Source organism: Mesoplodon mirus (genome assembly GCF_964341445.2).
Source record: "Mesoplodon mirus genome assembly, chromosome: 16".
Lineage (NCBI taxonomy): Eukaryota > Metazoa > Chordata > Mammalia > Artiodactyla > Ziphiidae > Mesoplodon > Mesoplodon mirus.
This window is the reverse complement of record NC_138992.1, coordinates 63,428,043-63,455,132: the sequence shown is the minus strand read 5'-3', so window position 1 is coordinate 63,455,132 and position 27,090 is coordinate 63,428,043. Positions and strand designations below refer to the sequence as shown.

The 27,090-nt window shown below is 36.0% G+C and overlaps 1 protein-coding gene across 1 annotated transcript; it reads left to right on the top strand.

Annotated features, from left to right (window-relative positions):
• Positions 1 to 329: 329 nt before the first annotated feature.
• XKR9 (XK related 9) lies at positions 330 to 24,822 on the top strand (the record flags this gene model as incomplete). Its single annotated transcript, XM_082601104.1, has 4 exons — positions 330 to 406; positions 5,424 to 5,966; positions 17,752 to 17,972; positions 24,194 to 24,822. Exons 2-4 carry the CDS (start codon positions 5,695 to 5,697, stop codon positions 24,820 to 24,822), a joined length of 1,122 nt encoding a protein of 373 aa, XP_082457230.1. The 5' UTR covers positions 330 to 406; positions 5,424 to 5,694.
• Positions 24,823 to 27,090: the final 2,268 nt, after the last annotated feature.

Here is a 27,090-nt window from a genome sequence, read left to right as displayed (position 1 = left end):
GTTCTTTGAGTATTTCAGATTCAAAAATCTCTCTCTCCCTTTCAAACATGAATTGTCCACTTAGATATACTGTGAGGCAAATTGTATCTTCTTAAAACTTAATTGATAATACAGTAAAGGCTTGTAACCTAGTCAACCTGTAAAAGGAGCCATGTAATTCCTTCCCCCAAGGTGATGGTTAAAAAGGAGTGTACTGTGGTCACAATGATACAGACTCTGTTATCACTGGATTAGAAAATCCCACATATGACTACCCGGTGATTTCAGTTTCATTTTAGTTTCGATGTTCAAGGTTTACACACCCCTTAATTATGCTTATTTTCAGTGAAGAAGAAATGAAAGATTCCCAGGATGAAGATTTTCCAGAAGGGACTTTGAGTTAAAGAAGACTTCTTCTATGTAACAAGTAAGTCCGTATTTTACGTGTTAAGTTTGATAAACAAAAGTTTGCTTGTTTGTATTTCTTTCAGGTATCTTCTTTATTGTGAAGAGATCATCTACAGTGGGCAAAGGTTATGTATTTTGGCTGGCAGCCAGATAGCCACACAGCTCGGTTGACCTCTGAAGCGAATTGTATTGAAACTGTGCTCTGACGTCAGGAAGTGTCCTGAATTCTCTACGTGAAGTCAAAGTTTGTAGGTGGCATTACTTCTGCTAAGGTGGTATTGGGACAGGGATCAAGTGTAGGGATAAAGGTGAACTATCCTTCATACAAGTTATACAACTATGTGGTTACTGAAGGAGCTGCAGGCCCTTTTTTATGAGAGCTGCTATGTTGATTATGTACTTTGCTGTGTAGTTTTCTTTCGAGTTGGCGTTATGTTCTGTTTCACTAAATTAGGAATTTAGAAGTTGCCAGATCAAATCAGTTTATTGAGTCTGATGTTCTGCCAGTAATGCAATTTCTAAGTTTCTTAGAAATTATTTTTTCCCACCTTGTAAATCTTGTCTCAAAATGGCTAGTGTTTTCCTTATCCATGCCAGGTAAAGGAAGCTCTCTTTGTGGGGAGAGTGATTAAGAAATGCACACATGGAGGTCTACCTCGTTTTATTGCACTTTGCTTTATTGTGTTTCTCAGATATGGTGGTTTTTACAAATTGGAGATTTTGGCAACCCTGCATTGAGCAAGTCGACCAGCACCATTTTTACAGCAGCATTTGCTCCCTTTGTGTCACTGTCACATTTTGGTAATTCCCACAATATTTCAAACTTTTTCATTATTGTTATATTTGTTATATATTGTTATGGTGTTCTGTGATTAGTGATCTTTTACTCTTTTTTTAAAAAATATTTATTTATTTATTTATTTGGCTGCGCTGGGTCTTAGTTGCGGCACGTGGGATCTTTTAGTCGCAGCATGCAAACTCTTAGTTGTGGCCTGTGGGATCCAGTTCCCCGACCAGGGATCGAACCCAGGCCCCTGCATTGGGAGCATGGGGTTTCACCCACTGGACCACCAGGGAAGTCCCAGTGCTCTTTTACTTTTGCAAAAAGATTTTGACTTGCTGAAGGCTCAGATCATGGTTAGCATTTTTTATCAATAAAGTATTTTTTAATTAATGTATATACATTTTTTAGACACAGTGCACACTTAATGCACAGGCTTTTAGACAGAATTGCACACTTAATAGACTACAGTATAGTGTAAACATAACTTTTATATGCAGCCAAAAAATGCGTGTGACTCACTTCTTGCGATATTTGCTATATTGTGGTGGTCTGGAATCAAACCCGCAATATCTCCGAGGTGTGCCTGTATATTGAAATCAGTTTACTCATTAGAGATAACTCACCTAAATACCAACATCTCTAAGCCTCAGCTCCATGATCTGTAAAATGGGACCAATGATACCCTTCTTATAGAAATTTGTGAGAATTAAATAAAATAAAGTTTGTAAAACACTTCACACATAGTAAATACTCAGCAGTGGTAGCTACTATTCTTACTATCTATTCTTCCACTATATATGGCAATATTTTTTTTCCTAGATAGTAAAGCTTAGGAAAGTACATTTTTTTAAATGATGTTAAAACAGGGCTTGGGTACACATCAAACACATCCAATATAACCATGTTAAGGCATCTGCCAATATTCTGTGGAATTTTGTTCCACATGCTTAAAATCTAGTACATTAGACTTCCGAACTCACTATTCCTTCCACCTGGCAATCTTTTTCATATGACAGCCACATGGCTAATTTCATTACTCAAATGCCACCTTCTTAGCGAGGCCTGCTCTGACCATTCTAATTCAAATTGCAGCCTGTGGTGCACCTGCCTCTACTCCACCTCCTGATTTCCCTTAACATTTCTCTGTTCTTTCTGTAGTGCTTATCACCTTCTAATATGATCCCTAATTGACTTATTATTTTTATCGTTGATTGACTATCTTTCTCTGCTAGGATGTAAGTTCCATAATGGCAGGAATTTTTGTCTCTTTTGTCACATGATCTAGCTCAAGAGCTTAAAATAGCACATGGTAGGTTTAAGTAAATATTCAATTAAACAGAACCTTTTGATTAAATCTCATCCTCCTAAGCTCCATGCTTATACTGGGCATGATGTCTTTCATTTTGAGATTAGAAACTTATTGCAGGGAAAGTTGTGGCCTGCTAGATTGGAAATACTCAGATTTTAAAATTATTTTTCCATCCTTGTTTGGCCACAACATTCTTGACAGGAAAAGTAGTGATAATGAGCTTTTGTTTTTTTCTGTAAGAAGAGTGAAATATCTTTTAATATTATTCTGAAGACTTTTAAACAAAATACTTAAAAGTGCTAAAATGACAAGAACACTGTTAAGTATTAGGTTGTGTGTTTTTTTAAGTAACACTTTCTCCTCCTAATTTTTAAAGTAATAAATGTTCTTTATAGGACACAGGATGTTAGTCTACTCAGGCTGCCTTAACAGAATACAACAGACTGGGTGGCTTAAATGACAGAAATTAATTTTTCTCACAGTTCTGGAGACTGGAAGTCCAACATTGAGGTGCCAGCAAGATTGGTTTCTGGAGAGGCCTCTTTCTTTGGGTTGCAGATGGCTCCTTTCTTGCTGTGTCCTTTCTTATAAGGACGTCAGTCCTATTGGATTAGGGACCCATCCTTGTGACTTCTTTTAACCTTATTACCTCCGTAAAGACCTGTCTCTAGATACAGTCACATTGAGGGTTAGCACTTCAACATATGAGTTTTGGGGGGAAACTATTCAGCCCATAAATATAGAAAAGAACGAAGAAGAAAAAAATCATCTATAATACCATTAATTCCCCAGATAAAATCACTGCTAACATGTTTTGTATTTCTCCAGTCATATTTCCTTTGCATTTTCAAAGCTTTGAGATTATAACATAGTATTTTTTCACTTAACATTCCTTAAAATGAAGTCAAAGATTGCAAATGCAGATGCTTACAGATATCAGGCAGACAGGCAAGATAATAATGATAACTAACATTTATTAAGCCCTGACCATGCCAGGTACTTTTCTAGAGGTTTGTATGTATTATATATATTATCTTTCTTAACCTTCACAGTAACCCTCTGTGGTATATTATTATCTCCATACTTCAGAGGAAGAAAATAAGACAAAGGGAGGTAAAGGAGCATATTTAAGGACACACAGATATTAGGTAGGTGAATTGGCATTGAGACCCAGCTGTTGAAATGACTGAAGTGCGGTGGCTGGCTACTGTGGTGAACTTGAGAGAGCCTATGCCATTAGGGGGATGCCCACTGCTCATGAAGGAATGATAGTCTACTGTAGCAGATCTTTGAGTTTTTCAGTAGCAGGGAAAAATCTAGATTTTTGTATGAAATGTTAGCAATTAATTAGGGACTTCCCTGGTGGTCCAGTGGTTAGGACTCTGCGATTCCACTGCAGGGGGCATGGGTTTGATCCCAGGCTGCACAGCATGGCCAAAAAAAAAAAAAAAAAAAAAGTTAGGACAGTTAAAGAAACCACTGTTGAGTCAGACAGATCTCATCTGCAGATTGCTTTCAGCTTACATTTATAAAATAGGGTTCATAATAGTAATATCTACCTCCTAAGTTTGATGTAAGAATTAAATGAGGACATTTTATGTACAGCATTTAGCTCAATGCCTGGCACGGAGTGGTAAGTAAATGTTAGCTATTATTAGTAGAATAAATACTTTCCCCAGTCATCAAAATTCTTTATAAATATCATTTACTATTGTTTTTATTTTAAGAAATTATATAATACATTAGTACATGTCTGTTGTAAAAAACTCAAACAATATGAAAGAATATTTAAAGGATTAAAATTGCATTTACTTCCTACTCCCAACTCCTTTCTCCTCTCCATGTATATAATTAGGAAGCATATATTGCAATATGCTATATTTATCTTTTTGGTACTTGCTTTTTTCACTTAATGTTCTTGAGATCTTCCAAAGTAGGTTATATAAAGCTACTTCATTCTTTTTAAAGGTTGCATGGTGTATTCTTTAGTACGGATGTACCATAATTTATTGAATTAGGCTTCTCAATTGTCATTTGGGTTGTTTTCAATTTTTTGCTGTTTTAAAAAAGATTCTGCAAAGAGCATATATCTTTGTGCACATTTGTAAGCATTTCCCTATGCTTGATTCTTAGATGGAATTACTGTATCAAAGCATATTGAGAATTTTCGGGACTTCCCTGGTGGTGCAGTGGTTAAGAATCCGCCTGCCAATTCAGGGGACATGGGTTCGAGCCCTGGTCCGGGAAGATCCCACATGCCACGGAGCAACTAAGCCCGTGTGCCACAACTACTGAGCCTCTGCCCTAGAGCCCGCACGCCACAACTACTGAGCCCGCGTGCCACAACTACTGAAGCCCATGTGCCTAGAGCCCGTGCTCCACAACAAGAGAAGCCACTGCAATGAGAAGCCCGCGCACTGCAACGAAGAGTAGCCCTCGCTCGCTGCAACTAGAGAAAACTCGCGTGCAGCAACGAAGACCCAATGCAGCCAAAACGAAATAAATAAATAAATAAATAAATAAATAAATAAATTTAAAAATGCTTTAAAAAAGCATATTAAGAATTTTCACAGCTACTGTACCTTTGTTAAATATATTTTTAGTAGCTTTGTAATATTCCATTTTATGACTCTACCATTATTTATTAATTCCTTTTGTTGACACATTTAGATGATTTCCAGTTTTTTGCCACTATAAATGGTCCTGTGGTAAACGTCTTTGTGAGCAAGTTATGTGTTTTAAAAGTTAAGTAGTCTGAGAGGAAGTTGTCAACTATTAAGTATATCTCTGGCACTTTACTTTCCCAAAGGTATATATTATAAAAAGTATATTTAGTGGTAATATATTATTTTTAGAAAAAGTAGGGCTTTGATAAAGTCATGGCCTAGGGTTTTTAATACTATACTCAAGATTTTTAGAATCTTTTATGATGTTTCATTTTAGGTGTTGTCAGCTGTAATGAAGAACACTGTGAGACAGAAGATTGAATAAAGCCTTGTAACAACTGGATTAGAGGTTTAGAAAAGAAAGTTAAAATTAGTCACTTTGGTTTTAGTGTTCCAATTTCATAATATTTATTCTTTCTTTTAAATAGATTTAGGGAGTAGAAATTAAAATTCATTGCTACACGAAAGGATGCACTAATATTTGTTCTTCTTTTTTTCTTTTTGTATGAGAGAAGGAGGTAGATAACCAAGAGATATAGTGATTCATAATGAAATATACTAAGTTAAATTTTATGATGTCGGTTCTTGGCTTTATAATCTATGTAACTGATTTAATTGTGGATATCTGGGTGTCTGTCAGGTTTTTCTATGAGGGACAGTATGTTTTCGGTATTTTAACAGTGAGCTTTATGCTCTTTGGAACACTTGTGGTCCAGTGTTTTAGTTATTCTTGGTTCAAGGACGATTTAAAGGAATCAGGCCAAGAAAGTCAGCATTGTTTACTTCTACTTCATTGCTTGCAAGGAGGAGTTTTTACAAGGTGAGCATATACTTTTGATCATTAACACTATTATTCTTTTTTTCAGACAGAAGCTACCTTTATGTATCTGGGTAGTCAAATGTACGAAGGTTCCCTATTTGCATGTAGCACAAGGGTTACTTGCTTCTCAGTAGCAGTGCTTGTGTGAGTCATTGAACTGTCAGAATTTTCCAGGTTCATTAACATAATGTTTTAACTTACCTAATTAAGTTACTTTTTCTAATATGTTATCACTTTTTTATGAGAAGGAAAAGGACTCATTTCTATGTCTTGTGAATCTTTTCTCATCTATTTTATATTTTAAGACTGATTATGTAAATATAGCCTTTCACTTGCAACTCTGATAGAGCACTTAATTTTTTAAGTTACTTGTACCATTGATTTAATGAAGTGAAATTTTTACTGCAATAACGCAGTAACCATGTGGTTAGCTTGGTACAGAATCATCCACAGAACTAAACACAACCTTAAGAATCATGTTGTTTAAAGCCTGTTTTCTGGTTAAAGAAAATAGAATCTAAATAAGCCCTGAGAATTCTGTGATTCTCCATATACCTAATTTCACATGACCTTTTCTTCATTATCTTAAGGGATTTAATTCTGTTCAAAGCAATATATATATTAAAGGTAAAGAGAAGAATTAAAGACAGATATAAAATCACTGTTTTTCATAGTAAATTTTATCTGTATAAACAGTTGAATTAAAGCCTAGCTGTTGGGCCTCCCTGGTGGCGCAGTGGTTGAGAGTCCGCCTGCCGATGCAGGGGATACGGGTTCGTGCCCCGGTCTGGGAGGATCCCATGTGCCGCGGAGCGGCTGGGCCCGTGAGCCATGGCCGCTGGGCCTGCGCATCCGGAGCCTGTGCTCCGCAACGGGAGAGGCCGCGGCAGTGAGAGGCCCGCATACCGCAAAAAAAAAAAAAAAAAAAAAAAAAAAAAGCCTAGCTGTTATGGCAACGTGGTAATTCAGCTTTTGAAAATGGACATTTACAATGTATAAATGTAAAATTGCAGCTTATAGCTGTTGTCACTTTTTAATGTGTTATAATTGACCTTGCATGGTGTGAAATAAAAGTTTAAACACTGGTGTTTAAAAAAAAAGAGACATATTAAGAGGATAACGTACTATTTTGCTACAGTTAGGTTTTGAAGTTGGGCCATTTTAGTAGCCATCTTTCCTGAGAAAGATTTTAGTGGCTGTAGAATTCTAGATGAGTAGTTATTTTCTCTCTGTATATTATATTCTCTCATCGTTTTGTTTCCATTGTCACTATTGAAGAGTTAAATGTCAATCTTACTGTTGCTCTTTAAAAGTATTTTGTCTTCTTTTTTCCCCTCTGGCTGCTCTTATGATTTTTCTCTTTATCTTTGGGTTTCTAAAGTTTATGATATATCCAGGTATATATTTACTTTTATTTCTCCTGCTGGGGATTTGCTGGTTCTCTTGATACTATAGATTATTATCTTCCATGAATTCTGCACAATTCTCAGCCATTATCTTTTCTAACATTTTCTTTACCATATTTCTGTCTCTTTTCCTCTGGGACTCCAAACAAATTTAAGGTAGACCTTCTTGCTGTATCTAACATGACTGTTACATGTTAGATTGTTGATCTGAGATTTTTCTTGTTTCCTGAGGTAAGCTTGTATCACTATAAACTTCCCTCATAGAACTGCTTTTGCTGTGTCCCACAGATTGAGTATCATTGTGTTTTCATGTTCATTTGTCTCCAGGTATTTTTTGTTCCTCTTTGATTTTGTCAGTGATCCATTGATTGTTTAGTCGCACATTGTTTTTGTTTTTTGCATTCTTTTCTCGTAGTTGATTTCTAGTCTCATGCCATTGTGGTCAGAACAGATGCTTGATATAATTTCAATATTCTTAAATTTATTGAGACTTGTTTTATGGCTTGTCATGTGATCTATCCTGGAGAATGTTCCATGTGCACTTGAAAAGAATGTATATCTTGCTGCTTTTGGATGGCATGTTCTATATATAATCTGTTAAGTCCATCAGGTTTAATGTCATTTAAGCCCAGTGCTTCCTTACTCATTTTCTGTATGGATCTTATGTCTCTCCACCGATGTAAGTGGGTTGTTAAAGTCTCCTACTATTGTTGTGTTACTGTCAATTTCTCTCTTTATGTTTGTTAATATTTGCTTTATGTATTTAGGTGCTCCTATGTTGGGTACATATGTATACCCATATTGTTATATCTTCTTCTTTGATTGATCCCCTATCATTATGTAAGTCCTTTTTTGTCTCTTGTTGCAGTCTTTGTTTTAAAGTCTATCTTGTCTGATATAAGTATTGCTACCCCAGCTTTCTTATGATTTACATTTGCATGGAATACCTTTTCCTATACTCTCTCTTTCAGTCTGTATGTCTTTAGATCTGAAGTGAGTCTCGTGTAGGCAGCATATATACAGGTCTTGTTTTTGTGTCCTTTCAGCCACTCTATGTCTTTTGACTGGAGCATTCAGTCCATTTACATTTAAAGTAATTATTGTTAGATATGTCTTATTGCCGTTTTGTTAACTGTTTTGGGGTTGTTTTGTAGTTCTTTTTGGCTTCTTCTTCTTTTGCTCTCTTCCCTTGTGATTTGATGACTATCTTTAGTGTTATGTTTGGGTTTCTTTCTCTTTTTTTGTGTGTGTATCTATTATAGATATTTGGTTAGTTATTACCATGAGGTTCATGTATAACAATCTGATCATTATACTGATATGTGATTATTTTAAGGTGATGATGGTTTAAGTTCAAACACTTTCTAACAACCATGCATTTTTGCTTCCTACCACCCATGTTTACTGTTTTGACATCATATTTTACATCCTTCTGTTTTGTGTATCCCTTAACTACTTATTGTGAATATAGATGATTTTACTACTTCTATCTTTTAACCTTCCTACTAGCTTTATGAGTGGTTGATCTACTACCTTTACTGTATATTTGCCTTTACCAATGAGATTTTTCCTTTCGTAATTTTCATATTTCTAGTTGCGGTCTCTTTTCCTTAGAGAAGTTCCTTTAACGTTTCTTGTAAAGCTGGTTTAGTGGTTCTGAACTCTTTTAGCTTTTGCTTGTCTGTAAAACTTTATATTTCTCCTTCAAATCTGAATGATATCCTTGCTGGGTAGAGTATTCTTGCTTGTAGGTTTTTTCCTTTCATCACTTTGACTGTATGGTGCCACTCCCTCTGGCCTGCAAAATTTCTATGGAAAAGTCAGCTGATAGTCTTATGGGAGTTCCCTTGTACATACAGAGGTTCTTCATTCTTACTGATTTCTTTGCTTAGTAGTTAGGGATGTGGGGACAACTAGGTAGCCATTTGGAAAAAAAATATGTGAATTATAACTGGACCTTCACACAAAGTTCAGGGTTAGCCCATGCTCTGACATGGCACGTAATCTTGAAAAGAGTTTAGCCTGTTCTGTGGTGAAGGTGAAATCTTTAGAAGTATATTGATAGAAACATAGAGATGAGTACAGTATTGGGAGAGTTTTAAAATGTTGTAGTTTATGTCTTCAGCTTCCCAGTCTTTGATATGACAGAACATGTGCTCTAACTCCTCCTAACCAGAAGAAAATCTGAAAGGATAAACTGGCAGAGTTTTGTTTCTGGAGCAGCACTAGGCACCCCCCCTCCCCAACCCCCAACACTAAATCCCAAACCACAAGGACAAGAAAATAGTTTTTTCCCCTGTTTGCCATTCAAATGGACAGACCACAGATTGTAGAAATTGACCAGAATGGAAGTAAGAGGAAGCAATAGCCAGTATACGCAGCATAAGAACAGTAATGGTTTTGATTCACTTTAGAGTTGGGATAATTTCAGATTGCATGTTATGGACTATACATCTAGGTAAAATACCAGACACCAGGATAAATTTCAAATGAATCAAATATTTAATGTAAAAATATTTATATTATAAGAAAACATGGGAAAATTCCTTTATAGCCTTGAAATGGGGAAATCCTTTCTAACCATAACTTAAAATTCCTAAGCTATAAAAATTATAGATTTGAAAATAAAAAATACATGCCAATATGGGCTTCCCTGGTGGCGCATTGGTTGAGAGTCCGCCTGCCGATGCAGGGGACACGGGTTCGTGCCCCGGTCCGGGAAGATCCCACATGCCGCGGAGCAGCTGGGCCCGTGAGCCATGGCCACTGAGCCTGTGCGTCCGGAGCCTGTGCTGTGCAACGGGAGAGGCCACAACAGTGAGAGGCCCGCGTATCACAAAAAAAAAAAAAAAAAGCATGCCAATAAACAAAAGCAAAAATCTCCCAAACAAACAAAAGCAAAGCAAAAAGGAAAAGAGCTTTAACAGGAGAAAATATTTGCAATTTTGAATAGAAAAAGGGCTAGTCTTTTAGTATTTAAAGAGCTTCTGAAGTCAAAAAGAGAAAGGTCATCCACCCAATTGAAACATGGGAAAACAGTGAGGATAGTTCAGAGGAGAGAAAATGCAAATGGCTCTTAAGTTGTCTGAAGGATGCTAAGCCTTGTTCATAATTTAAAAATTGCCAACTAAAACTTCGCTGAGATATTCTTCACCTACCAGACTGGCAAAAATCCAAATGATAATACACTCTCTTGGTAAGGCATGGGAAAACAGGTAGTCTCATACTTTGTTGATGGGAGTATGGATTGGTTATGGGAGTATGGATTGCCCACCATCCCTGTGGAGGGCAGTTTGACCATATTTCAAGTGCACATACCTTTAGGCCAGAGGTTCCTTTTCTGGGAATTTATCATACTTGCAGACATGTAAAATGACATATGCACAGCTTTTCAATTGTAGTATTCTTTGTAACAGCAAAATATTAGAAACAATTGAAATGTCTGTTGGTAGAGTTTATGGTATACCTATGCAATGGCACACTACATAGCTATTACAAAGAATGATAAAGTACTTTATGTACTGAAATGGAAAGATCTCCAATATGTACTTTTAAGTGAAAAGACAAGGTGCAGACAGCAGATATGATATGCTACGGTCTGTGTAAAACAAAGTGGTGAAAAGGCATATATACTTATGCTTGCTTGTATATGCATAAAGAAACTCTAGAAGGGTACACATGAAAGTAGTAACCGTGAATTCTTATGGTCATAGGGGAGGGTGAAAACTGGGTAGTTAGGTCATAGGAGTGGCATGGAGTTTTCTCAGTGAATAACTTTAAAAAATTTTTTTGAATTATTTGAATATTTTGCCTATTCAAACAAAAAAAGAAGAAAAGGAAAAATTGAATTAGGTTTGCTATTAGTGATAAACAGCTACTTGATAAACAGACACTTCCCTCCTTTTGTTTTTCTTTTTCTTTGTATTTTCTTAGTGCAGGAAGTGGCAGAATACTGAGATGAATAGTGAGAAATAAGCAAAAATTAAAACATAATTAATTTAAAACATAAGTTCATAAAAATGGGCAAATTATCCAAGGGTCTGTCTAAACTAAGTACGGAAAAACGTGAGATTTACTGAACTACAGATTCATTTCCCTATAGAATAGATAAATTGAGTTTGTGTTGGTAGATGAAAGACAAGGAATGTCAACATGCATTATTTATTAGGTGTAAGTGCCTGTTGCTACTAAGTATGTTCTCATTGCTCAGGGGTCTGTGGAGTAGAACATTTCATTTTCCAGAATATAAATTAGATGACACTTCTGTATTTCCATTTTATGTACTATTTGTGATAAAACCTTTCTCCTTGCCAAAGGAGACTTTTCCTTTGATGGGTATATGAAAGGCATTTGTATTATTTAAAATATGGAAGTTATTGTTGCTCTTTTAAAATAACTGGTAGAAAAAGTTCAAATCATGTGAAAGAAAGTACAATGGAGATGAGTCTCCTTCCTTCTGCAGGTCCCTAGGCCCTTCTTTATGGAGTTTCTTAAATGGGCATTAAATAGTTGAACAATTTTTCTTACCTATTCTTCTATTTAAAATACTTCAGAGAGAGGTCATCTGGTAATGTTCAAATTTCCTAGGGTGCAATATTTATGAAACTTGAGGATCTGGGCCCTTTACTTAAATCTCTAAATATTTGAGGATTTTCCTAGGTATCTTATTGTTGTTGATTTCTCATTAAATATTGTTTTGATCAGACAACATAATTTGTGTGATTATAGTCTTTTTACATTTATTGACTTCTTTTATGGCCCAACATATAGTTGGTGAGTATTCCATGTGCATTTGAAAAGAATTTGTAAATTGCTGTTGTTAAGTGTAGTGTTCTATAAATGTATAAATTAGGGCAATATGTTGATAATGTTATTAAAATCTGCTATATTCTTACTGATTTTTTTCTTTTGGCCTACCTTTTTCAATTACTGAGAGATGAGTGTTAAAACACTCTAATATTGTGGACTTATCTTTTTCTCCTTGTACTTTGACAATTTTTGCTTCGTGTATCTTCAAACTCTATTATTAGGTACATTCAGATGTCTTCTTGAAAAATTGATTCTTATATCATTATGACATGACTCTCTTTATCTGTGTTAATACTTCTTGATTTGAAATCTATTTTGTCTGGGATACTAATATAGCCATACTAACTATTTTTTTGTGATTTCCTTTCAAACTCTTTGTTTCTTTTTTTTTTTAATTTAATTTTATTATTTATTTTTGGCTGCGTTGGGTCTTCATTGCTGTGCGCAGGCTTTCTCTAGTTGCGGTGAGCGGGGGCTACTCTTTGTTGCGTGCGCGGGCTCCTCATTGCTGTGGCTTGTCTTTGTTGTGGAGCGTGGGCTGTAGGTGCGTGGGCTTCAGTAGTTGTGGCATGTGGGCTCAGTAGTTGCAGCTTGCGGGCTCTAAAGTGTAGTCTCAGTAGTTGTGGCACATGGGCTTTGTTGCTCCGCGGCATGTGGGATCTTCCCCTACCAGGCCTTGAACCTGTGGCCCTTGCATTGTCAGGCGGGTTCTTAACTACTGCGCCACCAGGGAAGTCCCTCAAACTGTCCGTGTCTTTATGTTTAAAGAGAGTCTCTTCCAAATCATATGGAGTTGAATCTTGATTTTTTTATCCAGTTTGACAATCTTTTATTGAAACGTTTAATCCATTTACATTTCATATATTACTGTAATTATTGATATAGTTGTCTTCTGGGCCTACATATTGTTTTGTTTTATTTTTTCTGTTTGGGTTCGTTGAGCTTTATGTTGTTTTTTTTTTTGTTTTTTTTTTTTTTTTCTTTTTGCGGTATGCGGGCCTCTCACTGTTGTGGCCTCTCCCGTTGCGGAGCGCAGGCTCCGGACGCGCAGGCCCAGCGGCCATGGCTCACGGGCCCAGCCGCTCCGCGGCATATGGGATCCTCCCAGACTGGGGCACGAACCCGTATCCCCTGCATCGGCAGGCGGACTCTCAACCACTGCGCCACCAGGGAGGCCCTATGTTGTTGTTTTTGATCAAATTTGGAAAATATTTTTCGTCAGTATGTTGTCAAGTTTTTTTTTTTTCCTGCCCCATTCTCTCTCTCTGTTTCTTTTGGGACTTCAATTACACTTTTGTTATTGAGGTTCTGTTAATTTTTTTTCCCTAATTTTTTCTCTCTGCGTTTTGTTTGCTAATTTCAATATCTGGGTCATCTGTGGGTATGTTCCTATTAACTGATATGTTTCTATGAACTGATTATGCTCTTTAGCATAAGTTACATTTTCCTCTTAATTTGCATATCATTTAATTTTTTATTGTGTAGTGGACATTGTGATTGATACCTTGTAGAGACTCTGGTTTCTGTTATCTTCCACTGAAGAGAAAGCAGATAGTTAAATTATTGGCAAATTACCCTGACGTGATACAGAGGCTTGGTTTAGGCTTTGCTAGGGAAGGTCTATTTTGCTTTTGTCCTTAGTCCTAGGGGAAGTCTTACAGACGTGAAGTATGGTCTTTACTCCTAAAGCATCACCCTTTTGGTGTTTCAATGGGATGCTTGAAGTATTTACCAAGCCCCTCCAGTTTGGTGGAACTTAAACTCCAAACTCTTCCCTCTGGTAGACAGCTGCCAAAATCTCTGCTCATTCTTGCCATTTTCCCTCAGTTCCTTGGAACCTCACCCTAGATATACATAGTAAGGGGTTGGCCAAGGATTTAAGGAGGGTATATGCAGATTTGGGAGTTTTTTTTACTCTGTGGCTCCCTCTTTTCTAGGATCACTCTTAATTTCTAACCACTCTGGCAGATTCAACCTTAGTCCTCTCACTCTTTGAGCCAGTAATAATTCGACTTTCTGCTTGAGCTGTATCTACTTTTTGCCATTTGGACTGTGGGATGCTGGTAGAGGAAAAGCCAGATAAATGCATCTCATGCAGTGTGGTTCCCTTCCTTCAAGGGTTAAGTGCCCTCATCCTTCTTCCTACTTTTGGTTGCTCTTTAGTGCCTTGTTTTCTTTAATATTTTGTCTGTAATTTATCATTGTCATCAGTAGGAAGGTGAGCTTGATACAAGGGAATCCATCATTACTGGAAGCTGTTTCCTCTTTATCTCAAATAAAAGAATACATTGTGATAAAATATGCTAAGAAAGCTCCTTCTGTTTCTTTTTCTTTGGCCTCTTCATCATTTCTCCCATAAAACTGAAACAATATCCTATTGATTAAAAAATTATATTCATACTCCCCTTCTCATGAAATTATCCTCAGATAAGCAGAACTTTGTATAGGTTTGCTACTAATTGCTACAAAATTGGAAAATATTCCTCTCTAAAGTCACTGGAAATATTAATGTGCACCTCTGTAAACAGCTCCATCTTTTTTTGTTGTTGTTGTTGTTTGTTTAACAGGCACTGATATACCACTTAACATGTGCCAGTTACTGGTCTAAACATTTTACATGTATTAACTCCTTTAATCCTCATATCAACCCAATGAGGTAGATATGATGATTACCCCCGTTTTCAGATGAGGAAACTGAGGCATCACTAGGAAGTGATGGAGCAAGGATTTGAATCCAGGCATCCTGGCTTTTTTAGAGTCTGTACACTTAATCACTGTACTCTGCTGGCTTTCCCACTCTATGCTGTCTGTACTGATTTTGTTCTAGGTATGTACTTGTTAATGTTTGTGAATTTTTCAAGTTTTTCAATTAGCAGTATCTATCCTCCTGCTTTAAAAGGATAGATACCTTTAAGAACATACTGTATTACATATTAGTCTTACATAATATACATACAGGAACTCCCTGTTGTGCCAAATACCCAGAAAAGACTCAAACATAAATTCACTTATAAATCTCACCTATAAATCCTAGACAGTGTTAATCATTTTTTTCCCTATACTTTTACAACATAGTATTTACATTTCTGTTGAGTGGTTATTTCTTCTGCCTTGTATTGCAGCTAGCAGTTTATAGGCTTGACCTTCCGATTAGGTTGTAAGGTCATTGAAAGTAGAGGTCATGTCTTCACCATTTTTGTAGACATTCTACCCTGGCATCTAGTCCACATTGAATATAATGGACCATGTTATTCTAAAACTGTGATGGTAAAAATATACTTTTATTTGCTAGGTGAAGAATCTTTGCATATCCATATATGTATACATCTTGTTTAAAATGAGAATATCTTATATTTGTGTTTTACTTTCAACTTTTCAAAGTCCTTTCACATCTACTGTCTCTTTATCTTTATGGAAAGATTATCATGAGCTCTCACTTATTCATTCATTCAGTAAATATTTTCTGAGAGTGGCTATGTACCAGGTACTATTTTAGTTTCTCAGGATATAGCAATGAACAAAACAAAGTCCCTGCTTTCATGCAGATTTCATTCTTGTGAGAAGGTACAGATAAGCAAAAATAATGTGTCAAGTCATGATAAAGAAAATGATGTAGGATAAAGAGATAGAATGCGATGGATGGTGTGATCTGGAAAGACCTCTGTGAGGAACTGGTACTTGAATAGAGACCTGAATGAAGTTAAGGAGTAAACTTGCAAAATCTCTGGGGTTTAGGAGAGTTCCAGGAAGAGGGAGTAGCAAAGACAAAGGCCTTTAACTTGGGAAAAACAGTAAGAAAGGTACACTGAAATCGTGGGAGAAATGAGAGGGAAAGGCACATTATGGAGGGCCTTGTAAGATGGGGTAAAGACTTTGTGTTTTATTCTAAGTATGATGGAAGTCATTGGAACATTTCGAGTGGAGGGATAACATCTAAATTATGGTTAACAGGTTCAATTTAGATGCTGTGTAGAGAAGAGGATGTATAGGAAGCAGGAGTAGAATCAGAGAGACCAGTTATGAGGCTATCAAAGTAATCCAGGCCAGAGGTGTTGGCTGCTGAAACTAGGATGGAGGCAGTGGTGAGTGATAAGATGTGTTTAGATCTGGATATATTTGAAGTTAGAGCTAAGAACCAACAGAACCCGCTGAGGAATTTTTATAGGGTATGAGAAAATGAAAGAAGTTGGAAATTATTCCCACATTTTTGGTCTGAGCAACATGGTGCATCTTAGTGCCATTTACTGAAATGGGAAACATTGACAGAAGGAGCAAGTTGAAACAGGATATACATCACTGCCCTCATTTTATATATGGGGAAACTGAGGTGTAGATAAAGAGTTCTGATAAGCTTTGGGCTAGAATCCTGGTTGTCTTATTGCTAGCCTCAGATTTTTTTTTTTTTTTTTTCTTTTTTTGCGGTATGCGGGCCTCTCACTGTTGTGGCCTCTCCCGTTGCGGAGCACAGGCTCCGGATGCGCAGGCCCAGCGGCCATGGCTCACGGGCCCAGCTGCTCCGCGGCATATGGGATCCTCCCAGACCGGGGCACGAACCCGTATCCCCTGCATCGGCAGGCGGACTCTCAACCACTGCGCCACCAGGGAGGCCCTAGCCTCAGATATTTTTGAAATAAATGTTTCAGTTATTTTTGTTATTAATTTTACTTGGATGATGATAAGTCATGTTCATTTAAAAATTCTTTGTAAAGAAGAGCCTGAGCAAGGATGTTTTAGGAGTCTTTGAAATTTTATGTTTTCCAGGGTGGTAATGGTCACAGAGCCTAGCACCTTGTAGATTATGGAGTATAGTTGACCCTTGAACAACATGGGTTTGAGCTGTGTGGGTCCACTTATATGTAGATTTTTTTCAGTAGTAAAGACCACAGTACTACATGATCTGAGGTTGGTTGAATCCACGGATGTGGAACTGAGTATACAAAGGGCCAGCTATCAGTTATGCGTGGATTTTTTGACTGCACAGAGGGTTGGCATCCCTAACTCCACGTGTTCAAGGGTCAACAGTAATTATTTGCTAGATTAAATTGAAAGAAGATTCAATCTCATCTTCAACCTTGACATTATCATAAGGGCATGTATTTATCTTTTAGTTAAGATAAATTGCATGAAGTGGAAATTGCAGTTTGTCTTTCAGAAAATAGTGGTTAAGACTTGGAATGATAAGATATAGGTTTGGACTCTAGGTCTGCCCCTTACTCTCTGCATAACTTTCAGCAAATCACTCTACTGTTCTCAGCCTGACTTTTCCTGTCTGTGATTTGGGAATAATACCTCCTCATCTCTCATAATAACTGTGAAGATGAAAGAAGAGCATGTATGCTACACAGTGCTAGCACACACTGGCACATCAGACATGCAATAAAAATTGTCGAGTCTTGAACCTGAATAAAGCTACCATGAAATATTTACGAAATTGAGAGAAATTTGTAGTAGAGAAAGTTTGTGGGAAAATTCTATTCTTAAACACGTTGCTTTTTTTTCAAAATTATTATGTAAATTAACACACATGTTATAAAGAATATATTACTGAAGATAAATCTTCATGTTTACAGGTATTGGTTTGCCTTGAAAAAGGGTTATCATGTGGCTTTCAAGTACACCAGCAAAACGGATGACTTCGTGGAAGAACAAATCGATCCTCATAAAGAAGTTATAGATAGGGTGACAGATTTGAGCATGCTCAGGCTGTTTGAGACCTACCTGGAAGGCTGCCCACAACTTGCTCTTCAGCTCTACATCCTTCTGGAACATAGTCAAGGAAACTTCACTCAGTGTAGGTCTTTCTTAATAGCCTGTGTTAGATGGATGCCACTGGTATTTTATGTCAACTGTGTAACTCTTTGGCAGGTTTTAGAATTATTTTTATTGTTTTTCTTTTTAGAATTATTTATTTTTTTTTGAAAAAGAAGTACATGGTTCAAAGGTACTTTGAGGTATATAAAGGTATATAAAGGTATACTGTCTTCCTCTCCCTTCCCTTCTCTGCCCAGAAAACAAACTATTTTTTTTGAACATTTTATTTATTTTTTATTTATTTTAATTTTCTTAATAAATCTTTATTGGAGTATAGTTGCTTCACAACACTGTGTTAGTTTCTGTTGCACAACAAAGCGAATCAGCCATATGCATACACATGTCCCCATATCCCCTCCCTCTTGAGCCTCCCTCCCATCCTCCCTATCCCACCCCCGTAGGTCATCGTAAAGCACCCAGCCGATCTCCCTGTGCTACGCTGCCGCTTCCCACCAGCCAACTATTTTACATTCAGTAGTAAAGCAAACTATTATTGTCAGCTTTTTGATGATTCTTTCAGAAAAAAAAATTTTAAAGCCTATCTTTCTCTTTCCTTCTCTCTCTCTCTTTTTCTTTTTATAGAAATGGTAACATAAAAACCATCTTTGTTTTTTGCACTTAACGTATCTTGGAGATCTAAACATATCAGTACAGATAGAGCACCCTCATTTATTTTTCTTATCTGCATAGTATTACAAATTATGGATGTATCATGAATTATTTAACAGGCTCCTTCTTTATGTTAATTTAGGTGGTTTCTAATATTTTACTATTGCAAAAAAGCTGCAGTGAATAGTCTTATGTATGTATTCTTTTGCATGTGTGAAGTTTAGCCATAGGGTAAATTCCCAGAATCGCAATCATTGGGTGAAAGTGCAAGTGCTACAAAACTAATGAAAGTTTTGCAAATTGGCCGATGTGTTGCTCTTTTATAGCATATTTCCTCATTAGGGATAAATATACATTTTTAAAGGACAATTTGGTATTTCCATTAAGAAAATCTTTTAATAGGTGTTTAATTTGAGATGTTAAAAAAACTATTTATTTGCTAAAAATAGTCCCAGTTTTCATTAGAGACTAGGATTCCATGCAGACTTGGATTCACCTCAGAGTAGCAGATTGTCCTTTCCCCTGGAGTTCCCTCTATGCTAGACTCACCTGTGAGAACACTTCACTTCCCCAAACAGTCTTCTTGTTCCCAGTTTCCCATAAACCTCTAGATTGTAGTCCCTTCTAATATTTTTACCTTTACTTTGATTGTGAGTGCACCACTGAAATGAACCTACTGTGTATGAGACCTCTTTTTCCTTCTGATGCAAAGAATTTGTGGGTTGGGACTTATTAGTCCCTGAAGCTAAAGTTCAGCATATAGAGCTTACAACCTGTATTACGGTCGATCTGCTGATGTTAACTGTGGCTGCTTCTGTGTGGTGGAATTGTGAATGATTTTATCTATTTCATCTTCCTTAGACTTTTCTGAACTTCCAAATTTTCTACAGCAACCATGTATTGTTTTGATAATCAGGAAGAATAATTCAAAATGTAAAAATCAGTTTATATATAGAACTACTTCAGAAGACTGAACAAATTTTTTTATCTTTGTTCCTTCTGAAATCATGCTAAAGAGGAGAGTAACAAGGAAAAACAGTATAAACCCATAAGGACAAAGAGAATGCAGAGTAGAATAGCAGATTAGAAATGTCAACAAATATTTAGAAGATGGAAAACAGATAGAAAACTTGGGTTATTCAAATCAGTTCCACCACCACTAAAAGGCTAGATTATTTGAATCAACTCTCCCCCTGAAATTATCTAAAACGGTTGGTTAAGTATTTTCAAAAGTCTTCATAAAAGCTTAAAACAATCTGATACAACAGGCCAAAATATGCATGAAAGTGGGAATGCAGCAGGGTTGAGTAGGACTGTGAAGGCTTTATACCCTGAGGGTTTTTACTGAACCTTATAAACAAGCAGATTCAGTTTTGATGGCTTCTCAGGGTGTGGAGGACTGGAGAGAAACTCAGGGTCTTCACAAGGGAGGGACATCTGGTAGAAAATCCTAATCCATAAAACTGGCACTCCAAAAGTCACCCTCCTCAGGGTAAAAGTGAAGTTACCTACCTCTAAATGAAACTTGACTGCATAAACAAAAATAATACTATGTGGCTAAGAAAAAGATAGGATGAAGACAAGCAGTAGCATGCAAGTCAGGTGGAAGATGGATGGAGTTAAACTGTTTTAAATTCTTTGTATAGTTGAGGAGAAAGGTAAAGCAAAAGTGGATCTGCGTTTTTTTGAGGTGTAAAACAAAAACAATTAGAGAGACCCTATTTTTGAAAAGAAGAATGTAATATTAGGAAAATAGAATTATGTTAGTCTGCTTGGGCTGCCGTAACAGAATACTATAGACTGGGCAGCTTAATCAACAGAAATATATTTTCTTACAGTACTGGAGACTGGAAATCCAAAATCAAGGTGCCAGTAGGGTTGGTTTCTGGTGAGGACTCTCTTTGGGTTACAGATGACCACCTTCTTGCTGTGTCCTCACATGTCTTTCCTCTGTGTATGGAGAGAAAGATCTCTGGTATCTCTTTCTATTCTTACAAGGATACCGGTCCTATTAGATTTGGGCTCCACCTTTACGAACTTGCTTAACCTTAATTATCTCCCTAAAGGCCCTGTCTCAAAGTATAGTCACATTGGGGGTTAGGGCTTTAACGTATGAATTTTGGAAGAATACAGTTCAATTCATAAAAGACATGAAAGTAAGCATTTTTTTAAAATAAAATAAAGAACAGTAAATTACAGGGAGAAGAAAGCTGACCAATACCACAAATTTCACAAGAGAAAGAAAAGTAATATATTTTTATTATTTTAATACTCTTTTATCTAATTTTTTTGGCTGTGTACTCTGATTGGCTTTTGATTTGATAAAGATTTTATGATATAATTTCCACAGAGAGAAAAGAAAAATTCAATCTTTTTTTCTAGCATAGTTAATAGAAATTAGTTTTTTGTTTATTTTTAATTTAGAGAAGTTTCAACTTAACAAAGTATTGATAATATTTTAAGTATATTTTTTGATTGTCACATTTGGGGAAAACTCTACCAGTGTCTTCAATAATGTGGTATAAGATCAGAGTATATCAAGATTTTTTTTTGATGAAGTAACTAATTTTAAATACTGTTTGAATTGACAACACTTGTTTATTGTCAATGTCTCCTTTAGTGAATAGTGGGAGTCTTTTGTTTTCTTTACTGGTGTCAATAATGTCAAATCAGAAGAAATTAATAAGAATCTGTATAGATGTGATTGGGCAAGGTCATTTCATATCGGGAGAAATGCATAAGCAAGGGCGTGGTTTGGCAAAGACAAGGAACTCCGTTTGGATAGAGTGTAATGTACAGATTAGATTAGCAAAATGAGCAGAAAAAATGTATTGGAAACAGGTAGGTAAGTGGGAAATGGGAAATAATGTCAAACTAATAGTGCCAACTGGATGAGGATAGACCATCATGCCTTAATATTAAGGAATCAAAGGCCTGTTGACAGCAAGATAGTGAAGTGTTAAGATCAGGCAAACTGCTTGAGAATCCTAGATCTGTTACTTACTAATCATAATTATTCAAGCAAATCTTGTAAACATATCCCCCTAAACCTAAACTATTCTCAACTCAATTTCCCTTTAGCCATATCCCCCAAATGACCACAGCTTGCTTCAATACACCTAGGGAAAATGTGAGAGAGGAAAAGTAGGAGACAGGGAATTTTAGCAACTGCAATGAAAATACCTTATTTTTCCAAATTTTATAAAATATATATGACAAAGTGAACACATTGCCAGGGCTTTGCCAGGCTTGGAGTGAGTCTGGGCAAGTGTGGGTCCCTGAAATTTAGGCTTCACTACCTTCATGATAAATCTACCTGTGAGGTAAAAATACTGATTAACTTTAAACTTTGATATGTTTAATATGCATGTTGTGATTTCTAGGGAAGCCATCAAAGAATAAAAACAGCATATCTCTGAAGGATGTGGGTTACTAGATTGAAAGGTTGATAAAAATGGCCCATACCAAGCCCATCATTATAACATTTCAGAGACACAAAGATGAAGATAAGATTCTAGAAGATTTGAGAGAAAATAAAGATCATTTAAGGATAGGGAAATTGAATGGCTTTGAAATTCTTAACCATAACACTTGAGATTAGAATTTAATAGGTCAATGACTTCAAAGTTTCAATGGAAAACATTTTTAAACTTTGAATTCTATTTCTGTTGAAACTGTGTATCAAACATGAGGGTAGAATAAAGACATTTTGAGACGTACATGGTCTCAAAAGTTTAGCTTAGGTACACCTTTTCTCAGGAATGTCTGGAGAATGCTTGATCAAACCATGAGAACGAAGCAAGAAGGAAATATTGGAACAGGAAACAGGAAGTCAGCACTGAAGAGAGGTGAAGGGAAGTTCTGGGAAGACAGGAAGCAAACCTTGACAGCAACCACCTTTGAGCAGAAGGATCATATTCTTAAAAAACCAAAAACAAACAAAAAAAACCCCTAATAGATGTATATAGGGGAGTTTAATTAATTAATTTGAAGAATTTGCTGAGAAATACTGATAAGAGTCATGAAAAACTAAGCAAAGTAACAATGAAAAGTTTTAAAAGAAAGGAAATATGATCAGAATGTAGTGCTTGGCTGAGCAGTCAAAGAGGCTGTACTTATGTAGTCATAATAAGGTAAACACTGAATATTGATTTTACCAAAAATTGTGATGTTACTCTTTTGGGTAGAAGGAAGGAGAGGAAAATGGAAGGAGGGTGTGTATATATGTGTGCATGTGCAAAAATTTTCCCTTCCCATGTAGGAAATTAATAATCAGTGTCTAAAGTAGATAAATTAAGAAATAGCATGGTATGTGTTTTATTTAGAAATATGGCAATACATGTCAGAAGTAAAGGTAGAAGTGTTGACAGTGATTTTTTCTGAGGGTCATGGCTAAGAGGTGAGAAGGGGGAGAGCAATCTCCTGCTATTTTCTTATACGTTCTTTAGCACTTACCAACTTTTAAAAACGATGTATATGTACTGGTTTGGTAGAAATGAAAACCAATTATAAAAAAGATATCACAGGGAAATTTAGGGGAAAGTGATGTTTTAATTCAAATATTTTTGAATTAAAGAAGAAAGAAAAGAAGCCCAACTAATTGTGCAGTTCAGAGTGGTATATGCTAAAACCAGGAGAGTGGACAAAGACATTTATAATCGTCTTCACTAGAGGATCTATCTTAAGTCTGCCTTCCTATCCTAATATATAGCCCTCCAGTGAGGCTAAATGGGAATGATGAGCATTCTCTATTTTACTCTAAATTATTTCCTTCTAATTCTCTAATATCTTTGCTTTCAGTTTTATAAGTCCCCAGCTTTGAGTTCATGTCCTTCTACTCTACCATCTTGAGCTAATCTCAGTCTCCAGCTTTGAGGCTGGGGCTAATGACATGCCTTTCCAAAGCAGTAATGAACTTACTTTTCTATTATTTGTTGGGGGAAAAATGGGATAAAGATGCCAAGCCTACAGAAATTTGTAAGTTTTAGATCGTGTTTGTTCATCTGATCCATCATCTTAAAGATATGGGAAATTGAGCTATTGATACCTCATACTTACATTAAATTTTCTGTTTAACCTCTCTCCCTCCCTTTCTTCCTGCCCGCTTCTCTCTTGTGATGTCATTTCTTACTGAATTAGGTATATGCCCAAGGTCAAAGCCAAAAAGACTGGAAAAGCTAGGACTATAACTGTAGTCTCTTAGAGAACTTCCAGACTATGCAGTTTCCATTGTACCAGTTGCTCAATAAAATTTGTCCAGTGAATTTATTCACAATCTTATAAAGCAGTCTAATGTAGTGTTTAAGCACACCAACTTTGGAATCAGGCAGATTTCAGTTCAAATCTCATCTCTCTGAAACTTGCTGGCTGTGTGACTTGGGCCAAGAAATGTATATATATTCTCTAAGCATTAATTCCCTCATATGTAATAAAGGAATATTAATATCTATTTCAAAGGATTGAATGAGATGAGTATATAAAGTACCTGACGTGTTTATGGGTGTGTATATACAGATGAAGCATGTATGGCATATAGTAATTTAATATTGCTATTATTATTCCTATATCTTAAAATTTTTTTTTGTTTTGTAGATGCAGCCATCATGGTCTCTTGCTGTGCTATTTCTTGGTCGACTGTTGACTATCAAGTAGCTTTAAGAAAATCCTTACCTGATAAAAACCTCCTTAATGGACCCTGTCCTAAACTCGTATATCTCTTTTACAAGTTGTTTACATTATTATCTTGGATGTTAAGTGTTGTGCTTCTTTTATTCTTAAATATTAAGATTGCTTTACTCCTGTTGTTATTTCTTTGGTTTTTAGGTATATTGTGGGCATTTAAAGAACAAACTGATTTTTGTGCCTCCATAAGTATGGAATTCATATACAGGATTGTTGTTGGATTCATTCTTGTGTTTACATTTTTTAATATTAAGGGACAGAATACCAAATGTCCAATGTCTTGTTATTATATTGTAAGGGTATTGGCCACATTGGGGATATTGATTGTGTTCTGGTTTTACCCACTTTCTATTTTTAATTCAGACTATTTTATACCTGTCAGCATCACTATAGCTCTTACTCTTCTCCTGGGAATTATTTTTCTTATTGTTTATTACGGGACTTTGCACCCAAACAGAAGTGAAGAAACAAAACTGGATGAAGTTGATGGAAAACCAGTTCAAAGAGATTGTAGATTGAAGTATTTCCTAATGGAATAAGTTATTCACTTAAGAGATATGTTTTCTTATTTTTTTGTTTCATTGGTTAGTAAAGAAAAAGTTTGTATATATGTGTGTTATGTCTTATTTTTGCCTTCTTTAATTTGAGGGCAGTTCTAGTACATTAATTATGACTGTTAGAGAGTATAATAATGTTTTTACTATCTAAGTTAATTTCTCACTTGGTTTTGAAGATCTTGGGGACTTAGATATATTTGCCTATGGCCTGGTAGAGTTGCCATCTTGAGCCTGAACTGAAAGAAATGGTCTCATTTCCATAATTAGAAGGCTGGAATTGAACTTCCCTCCAACTTTTCCCTCATTGTTTCTGAGCTAAAACTGATGTACTCGTAGTGGGGAAATAAAAGGAAGAGAAGAGCAGGATACTCATTCTTCTTTACTCTATTTTCTTGATTCAGTGAATATATTTTGAGTTGGGGACAGGTTGAGTAGAGGAAAAGGGAAAGGAGGGAAGAAGAAGAAAAAACAAAATTGACCGTTTTAACCCATCTTAACCATTTTTAAGTATACAGTTTGGAAGTGTTAACTATATTCACTTTGTTGTGCTACTCTATTAACATTTTTATCTTGCAAAACTGAGACTCTGTTCCCATTGAACAATTCCCCATTCCTTTCTTTCTCCAGCCTCTGGCAACCCCAACTCTATTTTCTATTTCTATAAAGTTGGCTACTGTAGATACTGCATATAAGTTTAATCATACAGTCTTTTTGTGACTGGCTTATTTCACTTAGCATAATGTCCTCACAGGTCATCTATGTTGTAGCCTGTGACAGGATTTCCTTCTTTTTAAAGGATGGATAATATTCCATTGTGTATATATATGCCACATTTTCTTTATTTATCCATCATTGGGTTGCTTCCACCTCTTGGCTTTTGTGAATAATGCTATAATGAACATGGATTTGCAAATGTTTTTCCAACAACCTGCATTCAACTCTTTGGGATATATACCCAGAAGTGGGATTGGTGGATCATATGGTTTTCCTATTTTTAATCCTTTGAGGAATATCCATACAGTTTTAGTATAATGTCTGCACCATTTTACAATCCCACTAACAGTGCACAAAGATGACAATTTCTCCACATCTCACCATCACTTATTTTCTGTTGTTGTATTTTTTTTTTGTGGCGATAGTGGCTATCCTAATGGGTATGAGGTGATACCTCATTGTAGTTTTGAATTGCATTTCTCTAATTATTAATGATGTTGAGCAACTTTTCATATACCTGTTAGCCATTTGTGTATCTTCCTTGGGGAAATGTCTATATTTGATAAGGGATTAATATCCAGAATATAGAAATAACTACAACTCAACAACAAAACACCCAAAAACTTGACTAAAAAATGGGGAAACCACTTGAAGTAACCAAATCATATTTAAATAGTTTTCTGCATCATTCCTTCTAGTAAGAACTAAATTTTGGTCCTAGGGGTAATACGTAAGACAGTTGGGTTAAGTTGAACTCCTGGAAATAATCACACATTCTCCATCAAATTATCCTTTCTTTTTCAGTTCTTTACCCTTTCTTTTCCTTGGGTCAGCTCTTAATGAGTGAGTCCCCAAACAATAGCCTTCTCTATCACCAAGATAAAAAAATGTCCGTTTCTACATTTAGTCTTGTAACTTAATATAAAATTGCTGTATAGCTTTTGGGAAGAAGGGTTCAACTACCAAAGCTATTGGAAAATAATAAGTATGTTAAGCATTAACTCTGTGCCTAGGATTCTGTTAGGTACTGTTGTGGATACAAAACAAGTGTCGAGTAGAGTTACGTTCCTTGAGAAGGTTACGTACTGAGCATTTATAGAAACTGACTTTCTGAATGTTTACTGTTTGCAATTTTGATTTTATAGTAAATGAAACAAATAAATACTGAATAACAGAAGTGGTTATATTTATCTACCTACATAGAGTATATAAAACTCAATCAGATGTCCCCTGCACTACTCTTTGAGAAAGTTAGGCAATGTGGAAGAACCATTTATTCTTGCAGGAGCTAGAGAATCTAGTTTACTTTGGGCACATGATCTTTGTATGTGTGAACCCCACTTACTGTATTTCTCCCTCTCTCTGCATGTTTTAGTGTGTATGTATACATGTATATTTGAGAGAGTGAAGATGGGAAAAGTTAGGCTCATTTAGCAGCACTTGAGTCAGAACCTTTGAGTCATAAAAGACCAAAAGACTTTGAGTCATAAAATGAAAGTGCTCTTTATTCCTTCCTAAAGATTTAGATGTCCATGT